At 43.5% G+C, this 17,947-nt stretch overlaps 1 protein-coding gene across 1 annotated transcript; it reads right to left on the reverse strand.

Moving 5' to 3' along the window:
* Nucleotides 1-524: 524 nt before the first annotated feature.
* On the reverse strand, nucleotides 525-17,642 carry SERTM1 (serine rich and transmembrane domain containing 1). The gene is made up of 3 exons (XM_027470533.3): nucleotides 17,494-17,642; nucleotides 10,485-10,583; nucleotides 525-3,148 (listed from the first exon to the last, which is right to left on the reverse strand). The coding sequence occupies exon 3, from the start codon at nucleotides 2,961-2,963 to the stop codon at nucleotides 2,640-2,642; it is 324 nt and encodes a 107-aa protein (XP_027326334.1). The 5' UTR covers nucleotides 2,964-3,148; nucleotides 10,485-10,583; nucleotides 17,494-17,642; the 3' UTR covers nucleotides 525-2,639.
* Nucleotides 17,643-17,947: the final 305 nt, after the last annotated feature.

The raw sequence follows: 17,947 nt of genomic DNA on the forward strand, positions 1-17,947 counted from the left end.
TCCCTGCCCACTCCTCCAAGCGTGGTGGTGTGTCAGTGACAGAAAGAAGGAGACAGAGAAAACACAGACTTTTGATAAAAATGAATAATCTAATCTGTTTTTCAATTTACCATCATGGAAAATCCCTGCAACTAGCTCAAGTGAACTCAAGGTCAGGTTCTCTTTTTTTTAACCTTTCCTTTTTTTTTTTTTTTTTTTTTTTCTTGAAGGCCAAGTGCTTAGCAATCCTCAAAATGGCATGGTGCTTTTTGCCTGTGGCTTCTCCTGATGCTGTTCTGTTGGATCCAACTTGTTTTTACTCAAATCTGTCCTGAGAAGAACAGGTGCAACTCAGCTGAAAACATGATGACTCTATATAGTCCCATATGTCACTGCAGAGTGGAAAAAAAAAGCTAATAGCATCTAATAAACTACAAAGCAAAATCAAATGTGTGTTTTCAGTCACCTCTTCTACTTTGTGCAAACTGAAAAAATAATTTTTGCTCTTGTGGCGTTTGATAATAGTTCATTGAACAAAGCCAATGGATGTTCAACAGTCTGTATTTAATATGAAATGTCTGTACATCCATAAACATAAACTAGTAAAAAGAAACATATCACTGGTAATAAATAACTCTGTCAGACTGTGGTCTCATCTCTGGGTTTGATTAAATTCCTGCATTTGCAGCAAAGGAAGCAACAAGTTTACGACTTTGTAGGTAAGAGAATATAGTGGAATGGCTGCTCTGTCTTGATTTAAAGTTCATTTATTTTTATCTACAAGTCAACACAAAAATACATTCTATTACACATTTGGGATTTTGAACAGCTTTTAGAAACGAAAAATCTTTCCCAATGACTTTCCAATAGTAAACTCTTTTCCCCATCAATTACAGTGAAAAGCGACTTACAAGGAATATTTGGCCAGATGAATAAAATATTCAAGAGACTAAATATATTCATAAGAACAGTTTGGCTCAGAAATTCTTTGGGCTTAATTCCTCTGCTAGTCAGCAAGTTCTTTGACCTTTGTAAGGTGCTAATCAACACCATAATTGATTACCACTTACCATGCTGTAGGTTCACTTTGAAAAATGGAAAACAGCAACTCCAACATCATCTGTATGTTGTTTGGCATGGAGCAGCTGTGTTTTTAATGATTATATTCACACTGGAGTTTCCAATTTCCTCTTTCAAAGACTGCATAGTTAATGACAGAACGTGCCTTGTTAATGACCCAGAGCTAGATGTGTTCTTGCACCAGGAACAGATACAGCAGGGACATTTCCACACCCTTCCTCTTGTCTCCTGACTTGGACACTGCCATTATAGGTGAATATGCAGGGGCTTGAGGCAGGACTGGGCTATGCTCATGTGTTGCAACAAGGACTACAAGAAATAACATGGCATACTATAGAGCTGCAATCCTCATAGATCACTTTTGGCATTTCAAGTCTTTCTTTTTTTTTTCTTTTTTTTTTTTTTGATCATTTGGATTGATTTAATTCAAAGCCGAACACAGGATCCTGTGCACAATACTGCTAGTTATCTATTACACACCTCCTTAGTGTCAAAGCACAGGTCTGGATGGCAACTACGCACATCCCTGTGTCCACACCAGTGTGCCTTCATGAAATTACAAGGCAAAATCTGTCCCAGTAAGCCTTCACCACACAAGTAATATCTGTCCCTGCTGGCTCTGCATAAATCGGTACGAACATCCTGTGCCTAAAGAAAGGACAGTCACAGGTGCTATTCAGCTAGCAGCGATGGTCACAGTAAGCGGATCTAAAAGAAAGCATCAGTTTGTACTGGTACCCGTCACGAATAGGCTGTGTGATCAGCAAAGGATGGAAAGGAGTTGTGCAATATTTGTGATTCAGCAGCAAAAGCTGCCCCCCAGAGGAACAAGTCATTAGGCAAATTATATGCAGTTGTGGTCCAAAAATATCTTTACACATTCCGCAGTGAGCAGTTATTGTAGTCGCTTTACTAAATTAACCAAAGATTTCAGCAATTCAAAAACTGAAACACAGACACTTTATACAGAAAGATTTAAGTACAAATAAACCAAAGTAACATTCTTCAGGAAAAGGATTTTAGTTGTGTTTCATAAACACCAATAAATACTGAAAAAAAAACAACAAGGAAATTACAAAAGAAACAATAGCAACAACTTTAAATTGTCCCAAGGACTATATTTATAATTAAAGCTAATTTTTGATACTTTTGCAATGGGGATTTAATCCAGAAATTCTTATTTAATTAAAAATGAAAAACAAACAAACAAAAAAAACCAACATTCAGAGTATTACTGATATAAAACAAGGAAAGGAGTCACAACTAGAGCAGAAAAATGACACATCTGGTTAGAACCATATTACAATTTGTCAGGAATACTAATGAACACTGTGTATGTGTGAGAAAAAGACAGCATCACAGTTACAGGCATGAAACAATGATTAAGAGTCATTATCCAAAATGAAAAGCAACATTAGTAAAAGGGAAAATGAAGACTAGAAAAGGAAAGAAAGAAAAATAAGGAAACTTTAAAAGCCACCTCTTCATCATAGTCTTCTAAGGCAAATGTTGCATGCACTACCTCCCCGAGAAACTAGACAAAGCTTTCCCGTTCCCCACATATTCCCCTTCATTTAGTTTCAGGAAGAAAGGTTTGAAAGAGCAGACCGCTGGGAAGAAATACTACAGACTTCTAAATTAGTGAAAGAACTTCCAGCTTCACTGTTATATTCTGGGTAAGAGGAACTGGAAGAAATTATATTTTTCAGCCTCTGAAGTGCAATGATCAATAACAAAAGGAGAAATGCTAGGAGACTAAGGAATATAGAAACATAGACATAGACATTAGATAAACGGCCTGGTGATGAATCCACGGAAGTTGAAAGGGATGTGGGGTATAACTCCAGAAAAGTCCCATTTTCCATGTTTCCTACAAATCCAGATGAGGGGTCGGGTTCCGACATCTTGGGGTTTGCCTTTTAAAAATCACCACAGATCTTGGATTCAAAGGCAGTGTTAGCAGCATAACAGAGGGCTTATTTTAGATGAGCATTTTCCCATCACAACGAAGAGATAACAAGTCAGCCAGTGATCAGATTTATCCTTTACTGATCAAACCCAAGAAAGTGGAAGATTGTATCCTTCAGAACTGTGAGGAAAAAGAAAAAGGGAAAAAAAAAAAAAGAAAAAAAAAGGGAAAAAATGTAAGATTAATTTACTAGCAGATAACGTGATTTAATGTGTACCTGAGACAATCCAGTTCTTAAGAGTTATTAGTCCTTAGCAGTGAGGTGCAATTCTTAAGGCATTAGCTAACTTCTATCTTTACATCTCTGTATGGCAAAATGCAGTGATAAGAGAAATCCCACCTATCAACAAATTAAAATTGATCCTTTCCCAACAGGAATTCTTTAACTGAGGAACAGCCCAATCAAAATAGCTTTGTACTTTATGTGGGATAGACACGTTATTTGTTTTGTGGATAAAAGCTAATCAAGGAATGAAAAATCCCTCTCAAACCATCAGCTTTTTAACCTAGAGGAAGGCTGTTCAATGCCATGATGGATTCCACAACAGAATCCACTACCATTGCCCACTTATTCTCTGTTGTCTTGCCTGAGGTGACCACAGTGAGAAAATCTGCCAGACCTGGCTTCTTACTATAGATTTATGAAATGGATCAAATGGTTTCAAAGATCAAAATGCATCTTGCTTTCATGCTGCCAGGGTGATCTCAATGGCAGACACGTTTCAGTGAAGTGTTGCAGCTTTTGACACCTACGAGCAAATTCCCGAGGAAACAGGCAGCCCTGGCAGCCCAGCAAACATGAGGGGTCTGTCTAAGGGCAGCAAAGCTTTGCCTTCAGCTTCTTTGTGTTGAAACCTGGAAGCTCTGGTGCTGGCAAAGGTCAGACTAAAACAGGAGGAGTGCATCAGGGTATGCTGAGCTGCTTTTTTTTTCTTTTCTTTTTAAACCAATGTTGTCAATCCCCAAGTGCTGTCTGGAAGAGTAAGAGGAAACTTAGTGGTAGAGAATTGCTTGTAAAAAGCCTACATGCTGTAGCTGAATTATACACAGAAACCCATTGCCTTTGTTTTGATACAAAATAGATAATGCAAGGTATAAGTGGGGAGCAAACGAAGCTCATTTTCTGTATATGATTATCCTTATGCAACCTTTCTATCCACCCATCTGTGGCCAACATTTCAGTGCAGATACTTGGCATGGCAAGAAAAGGTGCCCAGATTTATTCTGCGCTAAGAAGACAATATCCATACAGTCCTAAGTTCCCAGCATCTCAACCTTGTTTTAGGCCTGGCTCTATACAGTTATCTCTAACTCCCAGCTAGAGGTTTTGAGGAAAATCCCACTGGTTTTCATGGCAACATAGATAGCAAACTGTCAGCAACAGTAAGAAAGACAGAATAGGACCCTTAGAGTATTGTGGTAGTCTGTGGTCTCCTTCTGTGTGTCACACAACTGCTGAAGTCTTTCCATGGAAGCATCCCAACATTATTCTATGCAATGTTCTGCCTTCTAATTTCTCCTGTAACCATATTACTTCTGTTAACTTGATAAAGTTCCTCTTTCTTCAAGAGGGTGACAATTTTTAACACTTTCTTTGAGCACAAACCCCTCAGTCTAAACTAAAAATCCTCAGGAAGGATTAGATACTTTTCTGCTGGTGCCGTTTCTTCTCAAGAAGCCTTGGAGAAACCCGCTGAAAATGCTTTGCAGCCACTTAAGTTATTTGCCCAGGTACTCACTGTACTTCCATGCTGTAAATTAAATTTAGAAGGTTATACTATAGGCTGTAAAAAGCCATAAGAGCCCTGAGTGAACAAAGACTACGTAAAGGAGTAGGTAGAATCTAATCCTGTATTTTAAAGTTTTAAATTTTTAATGTTTTAAATTTTTAAATTTATTTTCTATACCTCAGAATGACATCTAAACCACTGCATAAAACAGGTCAAGACTATTCTTTGGTGTCAGAGACAAGTTGCATGGCATACTGCATGAAGACATCTGAACTCCCTTTTATGCCCATGAACAGGATGGCCAAGTTGCAGCTGCCTTTGGGGATGAATGATGACAGTCCTAACCCCACATATGTCCAGGCATGGCTTGGAGAGGAGTAGCTGGCCAAAACCATGCCAGGAAGTGTGCTAGTAATTCAACAGGAGAGATGATGACAGGCCTATGGCCCGGATTAATTTACTAGTATATTCACATCCGTAATACTCTGATGGATAAAAGGTTACATTCCAGATGTTGTTTTATTGCAGAGCTTCTGGTAGTCTTAATCAAGCATCCCAACAGCCTACAAGATACGCAGGAGTGCAAAAGTGCATCTGCAAACGCCAGATAAAATATTCATACCCTTGTGGTATACAACTCATACAAATGCATAAAATATATTTAAGGAAACCGTTTTTATAACACTAATAGTATTTACCCCAACAAGAAACAGTATTTATTGTACCTTGTGAGATGAATCACAATACACTGAACAGAGAGATCCTTATGAGATTATACTCCTTTTGAACTATCTTTAATTCAGTGATCCAAAATTAACTAATGGTACAATACATGTTCATTTCATGTTCTGGAAGTAGTTAAGTGTCTTAAAGTTAATTTATCCTTTTTAAGAGATAAGCTTTGAAATAGAAGATGTTTATCCTTGATTACTCGTCGTAATGAAAAGCAGATCCATTAATAATTGAATTTCTCTATAATAACTTAAGGAATTAATTCACATAAATTCTTTAATATGGCAGAAGTTAAAAGCCTTTAAATTCTTCACAAATTTGAAATCTGCTCTGTTCTACTTTTACCATTAATGGTTTTGGCCCTGGTACAAGGAAGAGCTTCAGCATAGGACTTCCTTTGAAGTGAGCAGAAAATTTATGGTCTTAAATAGGAAGCTTACAGTTAAGCAGAGATGTGAGTGCCTTGCTAGATCAGAGCCTTTATAGGTCTTACAATGTCAATTGGGCTATTTTTAACTGAATATTTTGTGGTGAGATCAGAGGCTCTGTAAACTCTGACTCCAAATGACTATGGTCCAGATCCTCGTTGCCTCATTTACACTGCATAGGGATGTGATCTGTAACTGTATCTCATCGTAAAATAAAGCTTCAGCTAAAGTGACTCTTCAGGTGATATTTTAGGAAGAAAAAAATTGTAGTGTGTTGTTTTAATTACACATTTAAAAAAAATAAAGACCTGAAACATAGAGTCCTGCTCAGCCTAAAAGGATTTTTACAAACCATCTGTACCCTGTTGAAGTAAGTTAACAGCAACATCCTATAGAAGTGTGAACATATGAGCTCATAACATCTGCAGAGCATTCACAGGATAGGTACAAAATGTGTACAGAAATAAAATGGGCCCAATCCTGATCCCTGATGAAGTTCCCTGGTGCTATCCCAGCACTGCAAAAAAAGGCTGGAGATCAGCCAGGGTGGCTCAGCTGCCAGCTGCTGGGCCATGAGGGACAGGGGTGCAAGAGTAGTTTGGACTGAAATGTGCATGAACCTCTGCCACGAGGCACATTAAACCTCCCAGCCTTGAAGAGCAGCTTTATTCAGTGCACTACAGCTATCAGGTCCCTGCTTCTTCCAAGACAAGAAGATAAGTTGTGCAACCATTTATCTCTCTCCTGGGGCCTAATCCTCCCAGAGGAAGAGTCCCCAGAGAAGCCAGATGTTGGCTTCATCTTTTTCCTTGGTAAGAGGTTTTGTGCATTTCTGAAAACTAAATAGAACAATGTCAAGGCCAAAGCTGGTCCCAGAAAAAAAGATTAGGAAGTTTATTACTGACTTCAAAGTATAATGAGAAAATTGACTCAATATTTGTGATGTAGCTGGATCCAGATGACCTTCTCAGAGGCACCTATGTCAACCCAGGACAGGGACACACAGCTTGAGGAGGCTTCATGAGTCATCGAGCCCAACCTGACTGCTGTCCCAGGCCATACTCTGTCTTTCCAACTCTGGCTGAGTTTTTGCCCTGCTGCTACTCCACTGTTACACAGCCTTGCTGCTCCGACAAATTGCTGATACAGATTCACTCATTTTAGCAAAACTACTCCCTGCATCAAGAAGGCACAGACTCCACCTCCACTCTCTGCTAATTTTAGATATAAAAGAGAAGAAAACCTTATTCTGTTACTTCAAGTCCCCAAATATGAGTGCCAGCACACAAGGAAAGGCTTCACTAGATACATGGAGTCATTTATAAATGCTCACTTTTCATATTGAACCATTACGCAAGTATTATCCTGCAGTTTCACATTGTTCATCCATTCATGTCCTCTGTATAAACCACTTTCCACAGGTGATACCCACTCCTATTCCAAGGGCAGGGCTACCTGACAGATTCTGCAGACAGCCTCAGTTGCAGTTTTTCATCTTTTCTTCTCTCCATAGTAAGGGGGAGACAGACAAAATGACCTTTACCAAAAGTAATGCAAACTGGGAGGTGAGGATTAAGTAGGTTGTCACCACGTAAGAGCTAAATCCCTGCTGATGTGAAGCATGGTGTCTGGGTAGCTGCGCCAAAACTATCAACTGTTTGCACCTCTGATGGCACCTGTCATAAAACTTATTTCTTCAGAACACTGCAGAGTGGTCAAGGGGAGAGACCTCGCTAATTAGCATATGCTCTGAGTGCCAAATTATATGTAATACATGCAATTTAATCTTGAGCATCACTGAGACATCAGTCGTCATCACCCTCTTCAGTCTAAGGTGAATTTCAAACAGGGCTGCAGCACTCTCCCAAGATGGCATGGAGTAAACAGAGAGCTTTTGCACAGCCTCAGGATCATAAATCTTTTACCATCCAGTTGCCGGTATTATATTTCTCTACATATCTTGATGCAACAACTCTATTTCTCCAGACACAGTGAAATATAATTTAATGGTGCATACTCCCTAACACCGAGGCCCTAAAACTTGAAGAACAGGAGGCCTTTCTCAACTTAAATGATTCTACGATTCTATGATTTTATTTGGAGTTTATCAGCCATAGGTAAAAGCTTTGTTTTCTTGGTTCTTCCTGGCTTTCTGTGACTACAGGCTGTGAAATACCTTGGCTGTTTCAGAGGCTTCAAAGTGCTTAAGCAGAGAGACAAACAGACATCAAAGAAAATCAGTGTTTTTATGCTTGATAAACTAAGATTTTTGTCCTGATCTTCCATCAGCTCTTCCTTTGCAGGTAGAAAGTATCCTAAAAAGTCCTTTTCTTATTGTAAACAACTCCTAACAGTGGAGGGCTTAATTTTCTTTTACAACAGTTGCAACAGTGAGCTCCCTTTTCCCTTCAGACATCAATAAGGGACACATCAGCTTTCCTTCCCTAAAAGCTTAAAACCCTTCTGGCTGATTTCAGCCCAATGTATACAGCGAGGCAGAGGATGAAAGCAACGTAAAAATTAGATATCTACAATCTTCTTTAAAGCAGATGGTTCTGGGGAGAGCAGGGAGTTGCTCAATGATCCAACAAGGGACTGGTGAAGCTCACCCATGGGCATCTGCCCAAGGAGCCTTGGGACACCAGGCTCCATTCCCCCTGTGTGCACTGTCCTCCTGTGGATCCATTTCTCCAGCTTGCACACACGTGTGTCCCAAAGGACACAGAGGTGTGGGTGGAAGAAACACAGCCCCACCATTGATTTCACATGGGAGGCAGGGAGAAACACGGAGGGAATCAGGGATGCGGCTGCTCCTTGCACTGCTCACAAGTCCTCCAAGGAGCCTCGTACAGATGCTGGGTAACACAAGGGACAGAAACAAATCTTCCTGTTTGCATTCCTTTCTGCTTTCTTTTAGAAGCCAAAAACCAGCACTGGACATCTTCATGTATAAATAGCACAGTAAGGACCCATGGGGACACTCTTTGGGTGGTCTTTGTGGAACAACATGCCCACAAAGGATGTCCTGGGACAATCCCCTTGATGGTGATCTGGTGGCTAGCAAAAGGCACTGGAATTACCGACTGGTAATCTCGCTAGGAAATGGCTAGGAAAGAGAGATAGGTTGTAAGATGGTACTCTGGCTCTGAGCAGCAATTACTTGCTCTGTATTAGGCAGACGGTTCTTTGTTTTGAATAGGAGAGGGGAGGCAGAGGACTTTCATTAAAGATGACACTGATTATCTCGATTAAAGGACTCATGAGTGTGTTCTCTGCTGTCTTTTGCCCTTTTGGAAAGTTGGAGCAAGGAGTGAACAGATAATGATATCATCCCCTTGTGACCTGAAAAAACACACCATCTCCTTTGTTCAGCGTTAGAGCAGATAGAGCAGGATAATAACTGTGCAGCCTCCCAGAAGAGAGCCAGAAGAGAGCCCAGACGATGCCAGTTAAAACCTCCTGATGTTTAAAGGTGTCCCCATTCCCAGTCCTGTTATCATGTTGTTACACTACTTCCAAAAGCTAGCAGCAAGTTTTCACTAGATCTGTTACAAAGATTAAGATTTCTCATGACCTTTGCTTATTTGATTTATGTATGAAGGCCAGCAAGCTTCTGGTTTCATTTTCTAATCTTCCTCCCCAACACCTTTGTTTTATGCATTTATTTCCTTAGCATATAGGACTGAACCACCACATCTATCTAGACTATTAGTGTATCCAACTAATACGCAACACAAAACATTTATTGCCATTAAAATACTTTTACATGCTCATACCAAAAAAACAAATTAACTTTACATACAGGGAACCCTCCAGCTAGTTTGCTCTAGACTTGAAAAATGTAGCATCTTGCAACTGAATCAGACAATAGTGCTAGGCAGAAGAGGAGTTAGCAGTATTTTACTCAGTTGAAAATGTAGAATGATTCAGTAGGAAAGGCAAACAATGACTGCTCACTTGGCAAGAATATGATCCTTAATGCTTCTTATTCTTGCATAAATGCCTTTGGCAACTGAAAGACCACAAGTAAATAGGGTGCTGTTTCTTCATGTCCCCAGACCCCTCCAGGAGCATTGAATTCCTTTGCCACTCTCCCTGGGAAGCAGGATCGGTCACCTATTGACTCAATAAAATGTGCACACAAGGAAAAGGAAAAACTATTTCCTGCCACAAGCAAGGTCTTCCCTTTAATTTATGATCTAATTTCATCTTTTATTATGATCTAATATGATTTAAATGTATGATTTTTAAAATTTAAGAAGACAAGAGCCCAGATGGCTTGGTTGCAGGTTAAAATCAAGTTATATTTTGTTTGGGGTTTTGTGTGGGGCTGGGAAAAGGAAACTCTTGGAGACATAAGGATACTTAATTCATTCAAATAGGCTCAAATGCCTTTATCATTTACATTTCCCATGGATCTGCACCCTATGCAGTTATTTATATCAATGTAAAGCAAAGACATCATGACTTGGGACCAGACCCAGAGCTTCTACCCCTTCAGTCACTGCCAGATGAGTCTGCTTCTAAAAAGTATAAGAAAACAATGACAAGGAATAAAATACTTACAAGCGGGATGATATAGGGATGTAGGACAAATGTCCAATGTGCCGGATGTGGATGGTTATCACGCCCAAATCTAAAGGGACTGCATGCTGAGAAGAGTGCCTATAAAAAAGCAATCAAAGCTGAAGAGTTTAGTAATAAATATATTAATTACCTCCCCCCCACACACACACACATAAAACAAACAAACAAACAAACAAACAAACAAACAAACAGGGATGAACGGTGGCAGAAATTTCAGGGCAAAACAAGGAGAATGGAGTCCTGGCATGTTTTTCATTTCTGGTAGCCACATCCTTCTGCTGTCCAGCTACAGCACTGCATGTATAATAAAAAAACATGCTTCTCTCTTGATCTCCTCTTTACAGACATGTCTGGATAACACCCTGCCCCTCTTCTTTTGCAAAGTACTCCTGCACCAGGACAGCCTGCTGTCACCTGGTGCTGCTTTAAGCGCTGAAGCTGCACATCTCCATTCCAGTTCACTTCACGTCATCACCTAAAGGCTTCTGCCAGGAATCAGGTCTTTCTGGATTACACACCATTATTTATTTATACTCTTTATTTCAGACAAACTGCAGTTTAAATTCACTTACCTGAAACACACCATCTGAATATTGTATGTGCACAAGCACAGATAGCAGATTTTTGCATGCTAAATTCACTCAATACTTAAAATTAAAACCTGGCCCCTGAACTGTCTTTAATAAAACAAACTAAATTGATTTTATGTTTGAAGAAACAATCCCAGACAACACAGATTAAGGCAAAAGTATGGCCACTTTCAAGACGATCCTCTTCTCCAGGAAAGAAAAGACACTCGCACAGTCATTATCTGTCTCAAAGCGCTACCCTTTCAGCACATTTGGTTTGAACTGCATTAGAGAAGCAGATCTCTGGGGATGAATGTTAATGCATTGTTATGTTGCTTTCATCCCTTCCATCACTGAATCACTTATGGTTTAAGCCAGTCCAAGTTCAATAAAGAAAATTATCTAGTGCAGCTGTTAAAAGTCAGCATCGTTGAAATGCAAATGTTTTGATAACATTGCACTTGATAACATTGACTGTGTTATGATGTTCCACCCAAGGAGAGGCAGACAGCTTCCTGACCACCTCCCAGCCTGGGAGGAGAGGTGTGTGGCTGCAGGTAAACCCTCAGGTCAGCTTCCCCAGGGATAGACCCAGCTGGTGCCTGGACATGAGGGCAGTGCACCCCAGAACCTGCTTAGGAGCATGTTGGCTCCACCAGGTGCTGCTACTGCCATGGAGAGCGGTTTGTAGCCCCCGTAAACCTTTTCTCGGGCAAATATGCCTCATGTAATAAAGAGCTCAATCCCATGCCCTGCAATTTCATCTGCTCATAGCAGAGATCCTTTCCCTTCCCTTTGTTTCTTTCAGAATGGATGTCTTGGGGAAGGAGGCTCAAACCTCTGCAGCAGAGACTTTATCTTGGAACATGACAAACATAAATGATTTTGCTTCTTTTCCAGCTCTCCTTTGTCTCTGCAGGATCTTCTTTAGCACATCTCTCCCGACATGCACCGAGCACTGCTCTTGCCCATCCAGCCCTTCATGCAGCACAATGCCCCAGTCCCCAGCAAGAGGAAGGGAATGGAGCCTGGGAAATCTTGAGCTGATTAAACACGCCAGAGATGCAGCGTGAAACACAATGCATCCTCAAGGCTTTTTAAATGTCCGTATTCATATTCAAATGGATAGCATACACAGTGAGACAGCGAGGTCTGAGCTTTTAATTACCTCGGAAGAACACAGAAATATTTGGACCAGAAGACCAAGAACTGAAACTACAGGATCTCCTTTGGTTTATGTAGTCCTTCATCCTTCTTGCAGCAGTCTAACACCCTTCCCAGCTACTTTTGAGGGTCTCAGTTACAGCAGTAGCCCCCAGTTGAGGCCCATGCTGACCACGTTCTGATACAGCAGGACTTGGCCTGACCACATCTGCCTCTCCCACTGCTAACAAGACACACAGGGAGCAGGGATCTAGCTGTTCCCCATGCCGCTCAGGATGTGAATGGGGCAAGGAGTCTCATCACTGTACATCTGGGAGATGGGGCCCTCCGTGTTTCTGCCTCCCATGGGAGTGTGAGTCTGAATCTCACCCAGTGGACACACAGTCATTGGGGAAATCAGTCTCCTGCCTGTGTTAGTTTGCTGAAAATATGTATTTCCCACTTTTGTTGAAAACTTCCTGTGGGAAGAAAAATGAGATAACTGGAAAAAAATAAAAAAGAAATCCAAAATCCCATTCTCAGTCTGTTTTACCACAGCAAGTACTCATATTTCATGTCTCAGTTCCCAGTCCCAGCTTATTCCCTTCCATCCCACTCTGAGCAACTTTTGTCCCTGTTAGTCACCTTCAGCCAAATTCAACCCCAAGCAGAAACCTCAAAGGCATTTGAGCTCCTAAGGTTTAGTGACAACAGATGATCAGGAAGAGGAAACACTAAGGTTCAAACAGCCATTTGGTTCCCCCTGATGGCTTTAGATCTCTCTAATTGACTTCTGCAGGCAAACACAGGGACCCAGATGTCACTGCCAAAGCAACACACCCCTCCATGGGTACCTGTGGAGGCAGCAAGCTGGCAAGTGGAGACCGTGCAGAGAGAGAAAATGATGGGATTGGGATTCCCTAATTTCTGAATTTATGGAGTGACTTCTTGTTCAATCTCTTACAAACACAAATTCAAAACTTTCATTTGAAAATTTAGTGTGGGGTGGGATGACTGCACGTTTTTACATTGCAAAACGAAGGAAGACAAACCCACAATTTTCATTTAAAGCACACTTCCCTCAGTAGAAGGAGTACGTGAAAATATTGCAGCTGCTCCTGGCTTTTCTTCCCTTTCATTGCTGCATTACCCTGTTCCCGATGCCCCTTCTTGCAGATCCTCTGTTCTGCGGAGGATCCCACCAGCACTGATGCGCCTCTCTAGACAAGAAGCCACCCAGCATGTGTGCGTGGATGCAATTACCTCAGAGCAAACAGAAATTAATTAAGCTTTGCTAGCTTGTGCCTGATTCTTAACAGCAGCTCCTGATCACCACCTTTTGTATCCGATGCAAGGATGCAAGGGAACGGGTACTGGGCTCCACGCCTCTGGCCAAAGGGCCGGAGGGCAGCTGGCTCTCCCTGAACCTCTGTGGACTTCTCCTGGGGCAGTGTTCCAGCTCCTACGCATCGTTTACTCAGAGTAAAACCTGCCAGATAAAATATCAAGCCCCGGGGCAAGCAGTCATGATTATCAGGGCTTGCTTTCATTCTCCATTGCGCTCACCTGTGAAGCTGACAACTTGCAGGGCTCAGATCCGCTGGTTTGCATTCCTCCAGGGAAAACAGAGGGAGAAAAAAAAATCAGGAAGATCAAGCACCATCCCCTTCACCTACCAGGAATACAGTCTAAGGGCTAAATGTGGGTAAATCTGGAAGTTCTCAGGTCTCTATTAACCCCAGCGGTGCTGCAGCACAGCATCCTGCCTGATGCCGGAGGAGGTGCTGGGAGCCCCCATCCCTGGTGCTCCACAGGGGCCACGTTTACCCCTGCGGTCACATCATTCCAGCATGTCTTAGGAGCCTTCCCTGCAGGCTTCTCCAAGGGGCTCTGATGAACACGAAGTGGCTACTGAGCTAGAGAATGGGATTATTAGCCCTTAACTAATGACGTTATGATGCAGGAAGTGGAATCCAGAGTAAAAGAGAACACGTTTTTACAGTAAAATTCAGGTTACACCCTGTCTTCCATATATTTTATAAAAACAGAGTACATGGTCTACATCAAGACCTAAAATGTCAAGCAGACTTCGTTTAAATCTCCTTGGAAATCCTGGCACAATATAAAGCTAGGAAAGGAACTGTACAGTGTATTCACCAGAAACCTTTGTTAATGCATCATTTTATTTCAGAAATTTTTCTCCTCCAAAAAAGATACAGTATGAACAATGTACTGAGGCTGAGAACTCAAATGCCAGGTGAATTTCAGGCACAGATGTACTATCTCAGTACCTCTGGTTGCTGTAACTCTGCTTTCCAGCTCAGGTACCTGCTTTACCAAGAGGCGTAAGGGGTGAACCTTTCCTTTTGATTCTCTGCGTATAACCAAAAATATTTCCATTCTTATTCTACCAGCGCAGGCTGCATTGCCTCCCTTGACAAGGAGACTCTGGCATTACCATATCTACAGGTGTGTGCTTCACATGCATGTATTTTCACTGCTTGCACAGGGGTGTGCAGTAACTTACACAAGCACACAACGCTGCTGTGAACCACGCTGTGATGTGTAAGCATAAGGGGGCAGGGTTGCACCTGAAATGTCAGAAAGAGCAAGCAAAGATAGCTAGCACTAATCACAGACCACAGAAGGGCAGCTTCTGCTGGTGGTAGATAGAGTTATCTGTGCAACACTGCCTCTCAAGTGTCCTGGCCTTAGAGGACACTGTTGTGCTCACATCCAGCCCCAGACTAATCCCAGTGACTGGGATGTGCGGCAGTGCAGGTGAGGGCTTGTCTCAGCATCTCACCAGGCAGCTGCTGAAGGCATCACAGCAAAAGCAAACGTGTTGGGACATACCAAGGAAATTAATGAAATGGTGGACAAGGCACCCATATGAAGCTACAGACAAGCAAAAGGCAAAGCTCAGGGAAATACAGAGATACTAGGTTGACGGAGGTGGATGCTGAGAGCATGGGCTGACCAAATCCCAGGGGTTTTGTCCTGAAAAGGAGGAGAGGTGAGATGCCATGTACGGGGGGACTAGCCAGGATGCTTGAAAGTGAAGCCTGCAGCTGGCATGTCCAATGTGGTGGAGATGGGGCAAAACCAGGACTGGGCAGAAGGGGAGACGCAGCCAAAGCGGCAGACACGGAGGTGGCTTTTTGCAGCAGCGCTGTGGATGGACCGAGCCGTAACAGGATTTCCTCCGTGCCAACCAGGAAAACGAGGCAACTGCAGTCGCAAAGACACAAGGGGAGGAGTGCTTGCAAGAGATTTTTACAGGGAGAGATGTAAATGTCACGACTTTTTAATATTTAAATTCCAAGTCTCAAAACCTATCAGAAACATCGTATTTTTCAGTAACTTCTCGATGTGCTCTGTGGTTGAGCTAATTCCTCTTCTGCTTCTACGTAGACGGGGCGCCAGGAGGAAAACTGCGCTGCTTCCTGCCTTTGATGGGGAATTTGCAGAATACAATTTATAACTTGCACTGCACCACTAAGACCCAATTACGAACCAAGACATTTGGCAGACACAAGCTACCCGGGTCAGCCTGTTACGTCTGAAAAGGTTAACGAAATGCAAAAGGCAATAACTTCCTAAGCCAAATATATCCACACACGTGCACTCACCAACTTGGTGATGGTACTGGAGCAGATTTGGGTGCTAAAACAGCCCCGGACCCCTTCCCCACCAGCTCAAGGTCCTACAGCATCTCTGCGGCTGCCAGCGATGCACAGCAAGCAGCAGGCTGCAGGCAGGCAAGCCTGCACGCCAGAGCAGGCAGAGGAAAGCCTGGGAAACATGAAGGAGGCGGGCATGACATGCTGCTTCTTCCTTCACCTTGGGTGATGTGCATGGCCAAAGTCTGAGGGAAAGGTGGGGAAGGAAGGCAGCCCGTACCCAGCTACAAGCAGCAGCGTCCATCCCTGACGGGGACAAGCCTTTGTAGGCATTATGGCAGAGAGAAGGACACCAGGGCTTTCAGGTCATCCTTTGTCTCAGTCTGTTCAGGCTCAGAAAACTCAGAGTGGGGTCAAAATGACTGCAAAAGGCAAGACTGTAAGGGAACAGACATGACCCTCCAGCCAGATCCCTTCTCAGAATAAAGCTGCCAGCACTATGCACCTCCTGTATCTCCAGGTTTTACACATTTCTTCTGTTCAGCTTTGTACCATTCTGCTACAATTACCTCCAAATTAAATTTAATAATACTTACTATGCATTCCTAATTTTCTTTGCTTATATACATGTCAAGAAATCTGGCAAATGCTCAGCCTTTTACCACTGTGTTCATAATCTCCCTCAGACTACTATTTAGCATACACAAGATAGGAAGAGTTTGCTTTGCTTGCTTTCTGTCCCAAACTTCCTTACCCCTACAGAGATGATGCTGCAACAGCCAGGAGCTCTTAGCTAGGCACCAGGTGGTTGGGAAGGACACATTTCTGTGCATCCATCCTGCTTTGTTTTAACACGTTGTGCTGTCTAAGCTCCATTCCTCTCCCGGCACATACACAGGACAGGCGTTTTAGAATTTATTTGCAGAGGGAGCAATTCCTTTGCCGTCATCTTCCCGCAAACAATGTGAAAGAGCACACGCGTGGCAATCTCTGCTTTTGCCCAGAGAGCCGAAAACGTGCTTGCACAGCGATGACCCCATGCTCTGCACCATCAAAGCCTGCAGCATCTCGCCGAAAGACCACAACAGAAACCGACCTGTGCCTCGCTTCCCTCAGCATCCCTCCTGCCAGGAGCAGCACAGCCACGGCCCCACGTTCCTCCAGGGAGCCTCCTGCTCTCTCTGTCCCCGGCAAAAGCAATTTCTCCCAAACCAGAAAGTCTGCTACGGGAGCACTCTGACAGCCCATGGGGTCAACGAGGGCAAAACCAAGTTCTTGCCAAAATGCCTTGGGGAGCGACCAAAGGCAGGCCCTAGGACAAATGGGTGTGCGAACCCAACGCCCTGATTGTGGCACACGAGGGGCCAAGCACCCCACTGTCCCCACGACCACCGACACTGGGTACGAGACACTTTGTGGTGGACCGGCTCCTGCCAGACCCAATAAATCACAGCGGGCTTTAGGAAGGATGGGAGATAAATAATAATAATAATAAACATAATAATAATAATGAAGTACCGACCTCCCTTAAAATAATGATTAATTAAAGGGAAAAAAAAAAAAAAAAGAAGAAACCTCACAACACGAGCCCAGGGAGAGGGCAAGCCCCAACGCCGCGGCTCCGAGCCCCCCCAGCCCGCGCCCCCCGCTCACCGCTCCCGGCTCCGGCTCCGCTCCCCTGTGCCCGGCTCCCGGCTCCCGGCTCCCGCCGCCGTCCCGCACGGCCGCCGCGGCAGCGCCGCCCCCGGCCCGCCCCTCGCCCGTCCCCTGCCCGCGGGCGGCCGCCGGACCCCAGCCCCCGGGCGGGGAGAGGGCTGGAGGGGGGCTGGGTGAGGTGTTCGGGCTGGTGGAGGGGGTGAAAGGCCTGCGAGGTGCTGGGGTGGATGTCGTTGAACCATAGAAGCATTAAGGTTGGACAAGACCTCCGAGACCATCTGGTCCAACCACCCCCCTCCCACCAATGTCACCCACTAAGCCATGTCCCCAAGCACCACGTCCAACCTCTCCTTGAACACCCCCAGGGACGGTGACTCCACCACCTCCCTGGGCAACCCATCCCAGTGCCTGACTGCTCTTTCTGAGCAGAAATATCTCCTCATTTCCAACC

Source organism: Anas platyrhynchos, chromosome 1, assembly GCF_047663525.1.
Source record: "Anas platyrhynchos isolate ZD024472 breed Pekin duck chromosome 1, IASCAAS_PekinDuck_T2T, whole genome shotgun sequence".
NCBI lineage: Eukaryota > Metazoa > Chordata > Aves > Anseriformes > Anatidae > Anas > Anas platyrhynchos.

Bases quoted from the DNA above. Each gene is read 5' to 3' on its own strand.
- SERTM1 (XM_027470533.3), bottom strand. From the start codon at position 2,963: ATGTCGGAACCCGACCCCTCATCTGGATTTGTAGGAAACATGGAAAAT.